Source organism: Mytilus edulis, chromosome 5 (assembly GCF_963676685.1).
Source record: "Mytilus edulis chromosome 5, xbMytEdul2.2, whole genome shotgun sequence".
Lineage (NCBI taxonomy): Eukaryota > Metazoa > Mollusca > Bivalvia > Mytilida > Mytilidae > Mytilus > Mytilus edulis.
Genome location: NC_092348.1, coordinates 3,827,960 through 3,843,042, shown reverse-complemented (window position 1 = coordinate 3,843,042; position 15,083 = coordinate 3,827,960). Strand labels below are relative to the sequence as shown.

Below are 15,083 nucleotides of genomic sequence, written 5' to 3'. Positions count from 1 at the left end.
GTTTCAGTGATAACCATCCTATGATTATAAAAGTACAGTATGGTTCCTGTTGATTTATAAATAAGCCATTTATCAAAATCTGATATTTTGTAGTGTTGTTGTTTAATAACATATAACCTTATACATACAGGATTTTCTGTGATTTTTGGCCCGTTTCCTCTCCCTCGGAGCACTTCTAGTTGGTGCTGCCGTTGCGGTACGAACACATGCTTCTAGTAAATCATCATCACCCGTATCATACATCTCAGAATCTGTGGTTACACAGCCACGAGAACTTTTATTACTCAAAGTGTCCACTAAAAAAATTTAGATCATTTTACAAACTGATTAAAAAATTATCATTATATCTATTGACTGACAAATGCTTTAAACCTAATGGCAAATACTAGAAATCAGGATGATACATGTTAATGTTATATGTATACAAACCCTGCTTTGTAATACACCAAAACATGAGCATGATTTTTAACATGATTGACCACAATGTAATTCCACATTAAGAAATCAGTTTTTTTCTGTGTTGAAGGCCTCACTGTGACTATGCGATGAAAAACAGCAATGAAAGCGCTGTTTGCTTTTTGTGTTTTTTTGCAGTAGATGTGCTGATTTGTAACATGGATGAATACCCTTTATCCTTCTTTTTCTATTATATAGACAAATTATTATGACAATCAACTGACAAGATACAAGTGCATATTCACAGCAATTTTTTTACCTATTACGGTTGACTTGCAATTTGAAAAGTTAAATATCAAGGAATATTCTGCTTTTTGGGGGGTATTATTTCCTCTTTATTAAAACCTTTCTCAAAGGGACCAAATACTTACAAGGTCGTCTACTTCTGTGTTTCTGACCAGGGAAGCCTCTATCATCACAACTAACGTAACCATTAGATAATATTTTCTGTAGTTCATCATCCTTGTGTGTTGTTTCCTTTGGATTTGTCATAGAGAATCTATCAGTCTGGAAAAAGATGAATACATAGTTTTACCAATGGCATTAATTTAGAAGTCATCAAGGTAATCTAAATCTTGTAAAACTTATTATTATCTAAATATAAGTATACAAGTAAAATATCAGTTTATGAAGGTATTTGGGAGCTGTTGCGGTAGTGATAAATTATTTTTAAACTAAAGCATTTCAATTTCTGAGTTTCTGGACCTTATACTTGTCTTTTAACCTAATGAAACCATATGCTATTAACATAATTTTAGGCATGATCATTTTGATTTGTTTAGTTGCATTCTTCATATGAAACAAAGAAAACAGATCTTCAAACAAATTTCAAAACAAATGATGTTTAAAACCGTCAAATTCAATGAAGGGTGACTCCTATCTATAAAACTGTTTAAAATGAAATTTACTTATTATTCTTTTTAACGTATCAGCATATATACATACATCTACGATCATTTTTCCTCTGGTTTTCTTTCGCTCTCTCTGATTGGCTCGTTTCTGTAACTGCTGTATAACTTTCTCCCTCGTTGTACGATACTCCAATGAAAATTCACTGACAATCTTACAGAAGGCATTAACTTTGAGATCTTTGGCTGTATGGGTAGGTAATCCCATGTACAATAATAACTTAGTGTACCTGTGACATACTCTTCTATGTACAATTTTTAATATCATAATTCTTTCTGCAGCATCTGCTAAAAATTCTGATAATCTGTAAAGAAAAATATGGACATTAACACTTGTGTTTACAAATATGCATAGTATTAGTATTCATTTTTAACACACAACTATATTTAACCAGTCTTGTTCTTAAAAGAATTAATCCTGGAAAGTGTTTCATAAACATTCTATATCATACAAATAGTTGAATGAATATTTTAGATTTACTTGCAATTAATTTTTACATTATTTTTGGGTGTAAAAAAAGAGTAAAAAATGCAATGAAAATAGCTCATAGTTAACTATGGTTTCCATGTAATAGCTTCTAATGAAAACAGCTTCTGTTTAACAGAGGCTATTTTCTACAAATAGGTCCTGCGAAACACTTATAGAAATTTGTTTCAACAATTTCTTGTGAAATGTATAATATTTATTTGGTGAAAAGACACAAAACCATTTACCATAACCAAACACAGTAACAAACAGTCTGCCACATCAAAATAACTATCAACTGTATAATGAAGTGGATTTTTATTCATTTTCCATGTTATCATGATTTATAATAGCATTTCAGTATGTTGTTAGCTAGTTCAGATAGACAAAAATCCAAACACACAATATATTTAATAAAAACAAAATATGATTCTTTTTTCCAGTCAATTCTGATTAATGAAGATGATGGCAATTTGAAATGTTTCATACCACAATGGTCAATTGATTTCATTTTACTAAGGTGTACATTATCTGGGAAGCAATCTGCCATTTAATTAATGACTATCATATTTTTTGCAAAATGCTTAAGATTGTGAATTCAATAAGCTGCAGATCTCTGAAATGCTTTCTTTTAATTACTTAAATTTTTCTCTTATAAGTGACATAAATTTTTATATGGGAAAGATGTGTTCCATGTGCAATGTAAACCATGAATGGAAATACTATATATGTGCCAATGTAACATAATTCAACACAGAACTTAATACAAACCTTGGAGTACTAAACCTAAACAGAAATCATTATCTAGTGTAATCTAACATAATTCTTAGCTTTCTTAATTTCATAATTCCTATGTTTCATTCCTACTCTTTGATTGATTCTACTTAATTCTATGTCATGTTTTCATATAAATTTTCTTAGATTTTTTAAAATCAGAAAGTATATAAATGCAGTATACAATTCACTTACGTAAAATGATGATTTAGTTTCATTATTGCTTTAAATGAACATGAACTTTAATATTAAAGACCAGACAAAGTAATTGCTGTTTGATAACTCATATATATAATTTAGTTCACCAGTTTAAAACTTACTCCTGCAGGAATCTTAAAATTTAAATTCAAGACTTGCCATTTTGCCAACAAACATTTACTATACACAATAACAATAATTGATCTGCTTAGACTTTATACTAGAACTTAAGCTTCCGTCGTGTTTAACAATATAACCGACTTACTTTGACTTTATACTAGAGCTTCCGTCGTGTTTAACAATATAACTGACTTACTTTGACTTTATACTAGAGCTTGAGCTTCCGTCATGTTTAGCGATTGCACGTAAATGATCCCATGATGCTTTACAATCTGATTCTAATCGGTTCAATTTATTGGCAAGTTCGTCCCAATCAACCTGAAATAAGAAAACACATTACACTATACAATTACATTTTTGTCCTGTAGGTTAGAGCACATACTTTAGAAAAATGTTGATTTTTTGTTCTGTTCCAGAAATAGTAAGAAGGGATTTGGTTTTTTTTGCAAGTCATGTGTAAAAACTTTCAAATTGCAAAGATTACAAGGAACTCCTCGCAAAAATTCAAGAATATGTGTCCATAGCACACCACAAATGGTTATTTAATATTAAACATATGTACAAGATCTTTATTTCAAGATAATATGGCTTCCAACTACCTTAAACCAAAACTTTAACCTGATGTAAAACTGTCATACAATGATGAAACTATAATTACTTGTAAATATCTAAATAATGTCCCAATAAATGAATGTCTTCTAGGATGTTTTTGGAAATTTTAAAGCAAGAAACACAGACTTACCCGTGAACATCTAGCTAATGTTCCTATATCTGAATATAAATCTGTCGTGTCTGGGAATTGTTCGTTAATGATGCTACACAAATGATGAAGTAATGAATGTTTATGTACAGTGTCTTTGACTTCAGGTATTTTGGTTAGATAATCGATACTGAAACCTCGCGCCTGAAATAAAATAAATGTCTGATAAATCACACTTGATAATTCAATTTGAAAATATGTAAAATTTTAAATGCAGAAAGGTGAATCAAATATCAAATCGTTGTATCACTATTACAAGAATGAATTATTGATGAAAATAAAGCAAAATTTCAAATGCAACATCACAAGAAATTAAAATTCATATTGAAATCCATATTACAAACTTTGTTTCAGAAAAGATATGTGATATAAATCTTGGTTTCTTTTATCTAAGGATTTCTAGTCAGGAATTTATGAAAAGGTAAAATAACAAACATACTGAGTGCCAAGGAATATTCAAAATAAAAAGTCTGTAATCAAATGGCAAAATCTATTGCTCAAACACATCAAACGAATATATAACAACTGTCATACTTGACTTGGTACTGGCACTTTCTATGTTCAAGCTATTTGTGTTAAATCTGTTTATATTTACCACTAGACACTACGGTAATCAATAATCCTTATGCTGATACAATGACATAAAACAACCAATCAAACAGTACTTACTGAGGCTCCATTTAAAAAGTTTCCAATGGTTAATACAACTGATAAAATACATTTAAATGTTTTATTGTTCCGCAGTTCATCTATTCCTTTCTTCAGGTCAGACAGTGGCTCAGCAACTTCCTATAATAAAATATTATAAGTAGCAGTTAACTTCATACATTTTTGTACTTGATTTATATAATACTGTAGATATTTTTGTGTATATCAACAATTTTCATTGACAGTATGTATTACTTGATTGCATGGTTTCAATGCATCCTACATACAAGCCTAGAGTAAACTTATAATTTGTTGTACATTCATATATATGTTGACATTGTCCACTCATATCAAACATATATAAAATTACACCACAGTTTTTTTGTTTTGTTTCAGGTTTTTATTTCTCTCAAGTTTAAGTTGTGAAACTTCTTTGTTCAAAAACAGTTTGAGAGGTGGCTGATATATTCAGATCTGTGCACAGAATACCTAATAATCTATAATAATGTATCTTGTTACAAGGTGAGAGCTTCATCATTGAAACACTTCAAGCCAAGGTGAAGAGTAGCAATAAAAGTCATGTTCCTTTCATATATGTTTATTTTCTAATATTTCATTATTGTGATATCTACATCTTCCACTATAACCTTCCTTTTGAAACCACAGAGAGATTTGTCTGTTAATTTCACTAAAAGTATCAAGATAACAGACTTACTGATTCAATAACTTCATAATCTAACTTAAATAACCAGAGAGACAGTCTAGCCTGTAGTTCACTAATAGATGACAAGGTTAGAAGAAACTGTTCAGCTGTTCCAAGGGGAATGTCTGGATTAGCCATCTGAGCTTCTAAAATCTTCCCCTTTTCTTCTTCTGTTGGAATCATAGATGTTAGGATTTTCTGTATAAATTAAGTAATATTATAATTTTCATTTGTAATTTTCAAATTCCTTTTCAAGTTTTATGTTTTATAATATTCTTATCAAATCTAATATACTATTAATAAATCAATCAATCATGTTGCTAACAAATTGTGTGTTTATCATTAAATTGGATAAAATATAACTTCCCTATGAAAACACCAACAATCAAAGATATCACTTGGTTCCTTTTGACATTTTAGGTAAATATTCATATATCTTTTTTTTTTAAATTTATATGCTTATCTATTTTTGAATAGGAGATAATGAGAATGATCCCAGAGTAAATGGATAAGAGAATGAGTAAATACATAAACCTGAAACAATTTCATGGCAGAGCAACAAAATAAATACTTGCCTCAATACCCTCCTTGTTCATAATGGAGTTATCCATCTTTAAGATTCCAGCTTTGATGGTCCTGGGTGGAGGTAGAACTGTTAAACCAATGTTGATGGCATTTGACCTTTTGGGGTCAAGGACATTGATTTCTTTCTTACCAGCTGCTTCAGCTTTCTGGAAACAGTATTTAAATTGACAATGAAACTTAAAAACAAAAATAGAACCTTGGTGCCAAAAATATATAAGGATACAGTGCATGGCCATAAAAAAAAAATGTGCACTACTTGAGTACTATGTAAAGTTTGAGAACAGTAAGTTTGGTATTGTTGAAAACTGAAGATGATGAACTTGTTTTTAAAATATTGTTGAGGACTGAAGATGGTATCCTAGTTTAATATTGTTGAAGACTAAAAATGATGTCCAGTTTTAATATTGTTAAAGATTGAAGATGATGTCCACAGAACAAATGTGTATGGCCTTTTTTGTTTTTGACTGGAAACTTTCTTTGTAGTTGAACTGTTTAGATGAATATATGTGCTTTCTGTATGTCATAAAATATGATTTTATATGTAAATTGAATATCTATCCAAAGAGTTCTTTGTCATTTGTTTTTAACTCCAAGGTTCTTAATGTCTAATGATTGTAAGCAAACATGCAAAAATCTTTTCTTGAGTAAGTAAGGGGCTCAGGAAGTAGAATTAGTGGAACACATCATGCAAGGGTGAACTATCTAACATGCTTTTAGGGTACACACTCAACTATTCTAGTTGGTCAGAAAAGAATCACTTTGGCAAAATTACCAGTAGTTTGAAAAGAGGAATAAACTTGGCAAGTTAGAAATACCAACTGTTAATAAACTTTTTATTTTGAATTTAGTTGTAAAATCTTCAACAAGTGATGATAATGGGAGATTAATAAATGTGCTTTAAGTTTTGTGGTAGATCATTTAAATGAGAGCTTTAGTCAATACAATATTCATCTTGTCACCTTTTCAACTGCTCCATTTAGTATTTCTTTAGATATCAGTACATCTCAAAAATCATCTTTTCAAATTTAGCTATTAAGAGAGCAGAAAATTAAAGCCCTTTTTACAGTGAAAGTTTTTTTAGGACATAACTTTGCCCCTATTCTCTTGTAACAGCATACAGCTTGCTCCAGTCTTACAAGATTATTGCTTTACTAAATATTACTATATCTATGTTATATCTTTTTAACTTTGGGTGTCTAACAAAATTTTCCACATTTTTTTAGACTAATAATGATCATGCAATTAAACTCTTTTCTTAGGATAAAATAACTGGTTCTCAAACAAGAATTATAATCTGGTGTTTGCTGTCCAATTATGAATTATGTGAAGGAAAACAGTTTCAGGGATAGAACATAACTATTTATAACTTTATCTGACACATTTTTTTCAATAGACGTATTTACACTTGTATGCAAATTTGTCCGCCATTACGTAAAATCACACAGGTTCCCGTATACTTTGACATCATAATTTAAATTATTTGACGTCACAATTTAAAAGTGATTGTTGCTTGACGTCAAAAGGTGATTCGGAGTAGATCTAAGGTCATTCGGAGGCAAGATTCAGCTAAATACCAAAAGTGTAAATACGTTTATACATTACTTGATGGTGTGTTTTTCTACAGGAATGGCATGGGTAAAAATAAAAATAAAAGGGCAAAGGGCAAACTGGTATAAATAGAAAGCAATCCCATCATCCTTACCACATCCTGTTGTTGTTAAATTATATACATGCAATAGCCAGAATTTTATGCAAATTAGGCACCATGACCAAATAGAGACAGCAACACACAGTATGAAATAGAAAAATGGTGAAATTATTATCATGATTATAATGAAGTACAATGATTTCCTGAAAGAAAGTTTGACTATTAGTTGCCGATCATGCATTCTTAATTCTACAACTTTCTACTAAAAAATTATTTAAAATGACATACTTTTTTAACAAAATTTCAAACAACAACAAAAGAACTGAAATTTTTTATATGATGGTATTATTAAGTTTAAAGCATAAAGAAACCATTTTATATTCTTCATTGTCTTTGTTAATTCAAATAATGCGTTTTACTATTCTAGATTGCCTTCATAAACAGTCCTGTCTTTTCCTTCATCAAAGAATTCAATTCTTGTAATTCCTAGTGTTTTGTTCAAGAAAAGTTTGACTTTTCTTCAGAAATGCCTCTTTTTTTAAGTAACAATGTAACCATATGAATGCTGAACAAGTATGGAATTATTTTTCTCAAAAGCAGGTGTAAAAAAAAAATGTCTTTTTCAGATTGTTATTGTAATCAACAAAAGTAGCAAGCATTGTGATTTACTGAGTAACCTTAATTATTTTTATAAATGTTCTGTACAATAAACTACAGATGAACTAAAACAACACTGACCTTTTGTTTGATTTCACTCATTCGAGTCTCAAACAAGTGTTCCAGTTTATCAGGGTCTACTTTAACATCAATGAGGTCCTTCCATACAGTGTCTCCCTTAGTTATAGGGTGGGGCTGTTCTGTTTTCACTTCTCTCCAATGAAGTTTTAATGTCTTCTTTTTCTTTTTTAATGTTGACCCAGGTGCAGGTGGCAAATTTAAATCTACATTATTTTGTGGTCCTCCACCAAACATTGGAGGTGGTGGGGGAATTCCTCCTGGTAGTCCTGGGGGAGGAGGGATTCCCATTCCAGGGGGAGGAGGAGGTGGAGGGGGACCACCTATACCAAAGGGTGGTGGGGGAGGGGGTATACCACCAATTCCAGGAGGCCCTCCAGCAAACGGCACTGGAGCAAAAACGTCTATATCCTCATCATCACATAAATCGGTAAAATCTAAGTCTTTTATTTTTAATGGCCGATGTAATCTTTTCTTAAGTTTGTCCCATTGTAAATCACTTTCTGTTAAAACAATTTCGGGGGTTGTTGGTTTAGGTTTTGGAGGTTCATTAGGTTTTACAACAAGTCCCTCCTTAGCTTTAGATATAAGTCCACTTAGGTCACCTTTTGGTGCTTGCTTTTCTCTACCATTTTGAATTTCAGGTTTTTGTTGAAATCTATCGATATTTGACTGAATTCTATTGTCATCATAATTTTCTTGAGGTTTCATCATAGGAATTCCACCATTGTTTTGTGATAAAGCATCTTTAAGATTTGACACACTCTCCCCCCGATTTTTAAGGACGTCCACATCAGGATGTTGTTGTGATTGTAATTTTTCTGTTAATTCTCGTTCCTTCGCTTTGTCTTCTTCCTCTTTAGTTTTTTGCATATACTGTAACCATCGACTATTACTACTATTAGGACTAAGTTCATTATTATTTTGTTCTAAAGCGTTCTGAGATTCGTTATATTTATTATTACGCATTTCAATGTCATTTTGTTTATTTATTGAGTACCCATGAGACTTCTGTCTTCCATCATCTGAAAATAACAAGTTAACAACCAATCAAATTACATGAAAAAAATGAAGTTATGATTGTTTACAACTTTTTTCATTTAAAAAAATGCTTTCAAACAAAGATTTCATAACAACATAGTAAATTCCTTATAAAAATCTGTCAATAATATGTTACAAATTTTTCTTTTCATGATATTTATTTAGAAGTTTCCATGGAAACAATCATTTAAATAAAACCCCTAAGTATAACATTGAGTAACAAATAAGTTTTATAAATATCATCGTTCTACTTTGATAAGTCGTGTAAGTGTAAAAGTTCTTAACTTATGGTCTTGAACAAAACCAGCAGAACTTTATAAACTTTAAAATACTATACTTTTAACTATGCATTAAGCTAGAAAACTTTTTAGCCACACTAAGGTATTAACGGTTCTAGTAACTAGTTTACTATTACAATGGTGCACTAATCATATGTTGCTATGCTCACTCTTCTATTGCACTCATTGCTAATTTTTTCTGGTTTTCTTTCTATTTTTTTTTTGTACTGTCATAACTGCTAATGATAGGTCTTTTATATACTGAGGTAGTATTTTTTTTCCAGTCGTATTTCTAACGTATGTAAAAAAAATCGTGTAAAATTTATTTACTCTTTGCATCATATTTGGAATTTTACTTCCAAAAATACCTTCAAATAAATCAAACGACTTAAAATGTGCAGGATTAGTAACAGTGGAAAAGTTAGTCAGAACCTTACCACCCAGTCTTTCATTTTCACCTAGAGGTTGCGAATAGTTAGTGGTTGCAGTCTCCCGCGGTATATCCACCGCAGGAGGCATATTATTATCACTACTACAAGTGTCAGTTGATGAATTGCTGGCAACAGATGACCTATCTCCATTTCTATTGACAACTCGCTGACGAATATTTTCATGCTCCTGATCTTTGAGAAATGAGCGCTGTCTCTCCCTGCGATCTCTGCGTGTTCTAATCATATCTGTAGGATCAGACCATGCCGTGTTAGTGATTCACACAATCAAAGTGACAATAAAAGCCAAACTCATCCAAGGATATCTAACAACACTGCAACTTATAATTCAAATAGCAATTTTTTCTGTTTTACACGGTTATTGTGATTCATTTCTTTAGCTAAAGTATTTGCAATTGGGCAATATTTCTGATTTTGATAAAAGAAATGATATATGTAGCTTTTATAATTCTAGCAATAGTTTATTAAAAATTTGTGAAACAGGTCTGAATGTATAGAATGTATGCAAAAAGCAAGATTTTTTGTTATATATCTGAAACAAAATATCAAAATCACAACTAGAGGCTCTAAAGAGCCTGTGTCGCTCACCTTGGTCTATGTGCATATTAAACAAAGTACACAAATGGATTCATGACAAAATTGTATTTTGGTGATGGTGATGTGTTTGAAGTTCTTACTTTACTGAACATTCTTGCTTCTTACAATTATATCTATAATGAACTTTGCCCATTAGTAACAGAGAAAAATATTTGGTAAAAATTTACATAAATTTACCAAATTAATGAAAATTGTTAAAAATTGACTATAAAGGGCAATAACTCCTTAAGGGGTCAATTGACCATTTAGGTCATGTGGACTTATTTGTAGATCTTACTTTGATGAACATTATCGCTGTTTACAGTTTATCGCTATCTATAATAGTATTCAAGATAATAACCAAAAACAGCAAAATTTCTTTAAAAATTACCAATTGGAGGGCAGCAACCCAACAACCGGCTGTCCAATTCATTTGAATATTTCAGGGCAGATATATATTGACTTGATTAACAATTTAACTCCTTGTCAGATTTCCTCTAAATGATTTGGGTTTCAGAGTTATAAGCAAAAAACTACATTTTACCCCTGTTCTATTTTTAGCCGTGGTGGCCATCTTGGTTGGATGGCCAGGTCATCGGACACATTTTTCAAACAAGGTACCTCAAAGATGATTGTGGCCAAGTTTGAATTAATTTGGCCCAGTAGTTTCAGAGGAGAAGATTTTTGTAAAAGATAACTAAGATTTACGAAAAATGGTTAAAAATTGACTATAAAGGGCAATAACTCCTTAAGGGGTCAACTGACCATTTCGGTCATGTTGACTTCTTTGTAAATCTTACTTTGATGAACATTATTGCTGTTTACATTTTATCTCTATCTATAAAAAAATTTCGAGATAATAACCAAAAACGGCAAAAATTTCATCAAAATTACCAATTCAGGGGCAGCAACCCAACAACAGGTTGACCGATTCATCTGAAAATTTCAGGGCAGATAGATCTTGACCTGATAAACATTTTTACTCCATGTCAGATTTCCTCTAAAAGTTTTGTTTTTTGAGTTATAAGCCAAAAACTGCATTTTACCCCTATGTTCTATTTTTAGCCGTGGCGGCCATCTTGGTTGGTTGACCGGGTCACGCCACACATTTTTTAAACTAGATACCCCAAAGATGATTGTGGCCAACTTTGGATTAATTTGGCCCATTAGTTTCAGAGGAGAAGATTTTTGTAAAAGATTACTTAGATTTATGAAAAATGGTTAAAAATTGAATATAAAGGGCAATAACTCCTTAAGGGGTCAACTGACCATTTCGGTCATGTTGACTTATTTGTAAATCTAACTTTGCTGAACATTATTGCTGTCTACAGTTTATCTCTATCTATAATAATATTCAAGATAATAACCAAAAACGGCAAAAATTTCCTCAAAATTACCAATTCAGGGGCAGCAACCCAACAACAGGTTGACCGATTCATCTGAAAATTTCAGGGCAGATAGATCTTGACCTGATAAACATTTGACCTGATAAACATTTTTACTCCACATCAGATTTCCTCTAAATGCTTTGGTTTTTGAGTTATAAGCCAAAAACTGCATTTTACCCCTATGTTCTATTTTTAGCCGTGGCGGCCATCTTGGTTGGTTGACCGGGTCACGCCACACATTTTTTAAACTAGATACCCCAAAGATGATTGTGGCAAAGTTTGGATTAATTTGGCCCAGTAGTTTCAGAGGAGAAGATTTTTGTAAAAGATTACTTATATTTATGAAAAATGGTTAAAAATTGACTATAAAGGGCAATAACTCCTAAAGGGGTCAACTGACCATTTCGGTCATGTTGACTTATTTGTAAAATCTAACTTTGCTAAACATTATTGCTGTTTACAGTTTATCTCTATCTATAATAATATTCAAGATAATAACCAAAAACAGTAAAATTTCCTCAAAATGACCAATTCAGGGGCAGCAACCCAACAACGGGTTGACCGATTCATCTGAAAATTTCAGGGCAGATAGATCTTGACCTGATAAACATATTTACCCCATGTCAGATTTCCTCTAAATGCTTTGGTTTTTGAGTTATAAGCCAAAAACTGCATTTTACCCCTATGTTCTATTTTTAGCCGTGGCGGCCATCTTGGTTGGTTGACCGGGTCACGCCACACATTTTTTAAACTAGATACCCCAATGATGATTGTGGCCAAGTTTGGTTCAATTTGGCCCAGTAGTTTCAGAGGAGAAGATTTTTGTAAAAGTTAACGACGACGGACGACGGACGACAGACGACGGACGACGACGGACGCCGGACGCAAAGTGATGGGAAAAGCTCACTTGGCCCTTCGGGCCAGGTGAGCTAAAAAGTGGATAGAAATTCTCCATTCATTTCTGTTTTTATGTTTTCATGAAATTTCATATCTGTTGTTATTCTTATCATAAGTTGCATTGCTGTCATTGTAAGGTAACAAAATTATGAATTTACATATAATAAATAATAATGTCAAGATAAATGTAGAGAAAACTTATAATGCAAAACTATCTGGCAAATAAAATCTGTGTAACATGTATGAATTAGATGGAGGCGACATTTTATTCTTTTTTTAAATACAATTTATGAAATTCATTTGTAAAAAAAAATCATTTTAGTATAATAAGAGAATGCTTATCTAATTCATACATGATACACAAAATAAAATCATAGCAAAAAAGCCACAAAATGTTAACAGATTTGAAAATCTGGTAAAACATGATCTAAAATGTAAAAAGGATCAGTCACAAAACTGTGATTCAAAAAGTGTAGGGAAAAGTCATGTGATCTGGAAGTGTCTACTTAGGAGGAGACAACTCCTTACCACTGGAATCAAAAGGAGACGATTTGTCATCCTCATCCTTAGCACTCTCTTCAACCGAAAACACATCATCTTCCTTATTTTCGTCGACCGAAAATAAATCGTCTCTACTCTCTGCTATTGATAATAAATCGTCTCTACTTTCTGCTATAGAAACTAAATCATTGTCTCTACTGTCTATTAGCGAAACTAAATCATCAGCCTTACTTTCTGCCAGTGAAAGAAGATCATCGTCCTCTTTCATGGTCTCATCAATCAAATCTAAATCTGTCTTTTCTCCATCAGAACCTAAACATATCACACGATTCTTGTACAAGTCTAAATCTTGATATCTAGTATTCTTACTTAATTCTGTACACTTTATGTATCAATGTTTGACCAATGATAGTGTTTAATCAATATTTTCTCATTAAGTACTGTAAACCAACTTGATTTTAAGCGCAATTTGGGTTTTTTTCTCACTTTTTTAAGTAGAAAAATAACATGTATATAAATAAGGGTAAACTATATGGATAAATTAGAAAGTTAGAAACTCGTTAAAATAAATCTTTGAAAAGTTAGCTAAAAAGGGCTGAATGCAAAAAAAATATCCATGTAAATAAGTTGTTTTACAGAACTCGTAATTCGAAAATAAAACAGATTGAAATCAACAAAATAATAATTTTCATTAACAATATACATGCTTAAAATATAATAGTTATTTATAATGGTCACTGAAATTATCCCATTTCCCATCTTATAAGTGCTCCTTAGTGAAGTGACCACTATACATAAGCTATTACTTTCAAAAGATGTTAGCACCAGTATTCATCCAGAAGATTTTTCAGGTTTGAAGAAATGAAGTAATTTCTGTTATTATCAAGATTATTGTAAAGTAAAATTAACCCATTGTGTAACCTTTAAAACTACTGAAACTGGTGCACAACAAATCATACATAAACTCAAAAGAAAACAGTTCATAACACTCATAAATAGAAACATTCTCTTTCAAATCTTACTTTTGCAAACTCAAAATAAAAGCAATAGGTTATTATATTTATACAGCCACAATGCTGAGATTGACAAATTTCTTGTTAATTTGCTTAAATTTTAAGAACCATTTATCAATTAAGCAGTTAAAAATAAGCCATTTGTTTACTCCAATCAAAAGCAATGCAATCATTTCAACAGCCACAGAAACATATACCTATGCCTTAAGTTTGCAAATTATGGTTCATCCAAGAACAGCACATAGTTCATTATTCTGATGAAAGTGTATTGATTCTGATTTCCTAATTTTTCATGAGAAACAATGAATGTTTTCATGTTTTATTCCATGTTGTTCTTGAATGAACGATGTCAATAAGTTCAAAGCCAACAAGTGTATAAATTCAATTTTTCTAATGATCTAAATATTAATGAATGCCTGAACTTACTGTTTTGTGATTTAGGACTAAGTTCTGCTGTACCATTAACTTGTATATTTTTCGGCATTTCTGCCAATTTGTCTGGCGGCTCGACATCTTGTATCATTTCATCTAACCTTGTCCGTCTTTTTCTGTTTGGGTCAGGCATTTGATCCTGGATGTTTTCTGGTGGTAATGAGGCATTCCTAATGAGACAATACAAAAAATATATGTATATACTATACTTTTAAACAATCTTCAATTTCAATACATACTTACTGAATCTGGTTACCTCCCTTGTCAAACTGTTATAAATTATCTCCCTTGTCAGATAACTCATGAATTCATACTGCCTTTGTTAGATTTTCAAAAGAACCTTTAGGCAACATCCCATGGAACAGGAAAAATACCACACAATATGAGTCCTTACTCAAAACGGACTACATTCCAGAGTTTAACCAATTAATCAGTAATTGACCTAGTTAAAGTTCACTTAAATTCTTGTAGCCTGATTTGTTCAATTTTCATTCCTATTGTTTTACT

General features: G+C 31.5%; 1 protein-coding gene across 32 annotated transcripts in view; it reads right to left on the bottom strand.

The window, feature by feature from the left end:
• The window catches only part of LOC139522788 (FH1/FH2 domain-containing protein 3-like), an 83,794-nt gene that overhangs the window by 6,833 nt on the left and 61,878 nt on the right, over positions 1–15,083 (bottom strand). For 14 of the 32 annotated variants that reach the window (XM_071316326.1, XM_071316325.1, XM_071316317.1 and 11 more), the window contains 11 exons: positions 14,571–14,746; positions 13,159–13,443; positions 8,005–9,026; positions 5,609–5,764; positions 5,046–5,231; positions 4,352–4,471; positions 3,665–3,826; positions 3,119–3,240; positions 1,402–1,669; positions 828–963; positions 129–296 (listed from right to left, as the gene is read on the bottom strand). In XM_071316326.1, coding sequence (XP_071172427.1) covers positions 129–296; positions 828–963; positions 1,402–1,669; positions 3,119–3,240; positions 3,665–3,826; positions 4,352–4,471; positions 5,046–5,231; positions 5,609–5,764; positions 8,005–9,026; positions 13,159–13,443; positions 14,571–14,746 — 2,801 coding nt within the window. Of the gene's footprint in view, positions 1–128; positions 297–827; positions 964–1,401; positions 1,670–3,118; positions 3,241–3,664; positions 3,827–4,351; positions 4,472–5,045; positions 5,232–5,608; positions 5,765–8,004; positions 9,027–9,757; positions 9,998–13,158; positions 13,444–14,570; positions 14,747–15,083 lie in introns of all 32 variants that reach the window. The other 18 variants (XM_071316334.1, XM_071316329.1, XM_071316331.1 and 15 more) reach the window with 2 other exon arrangements.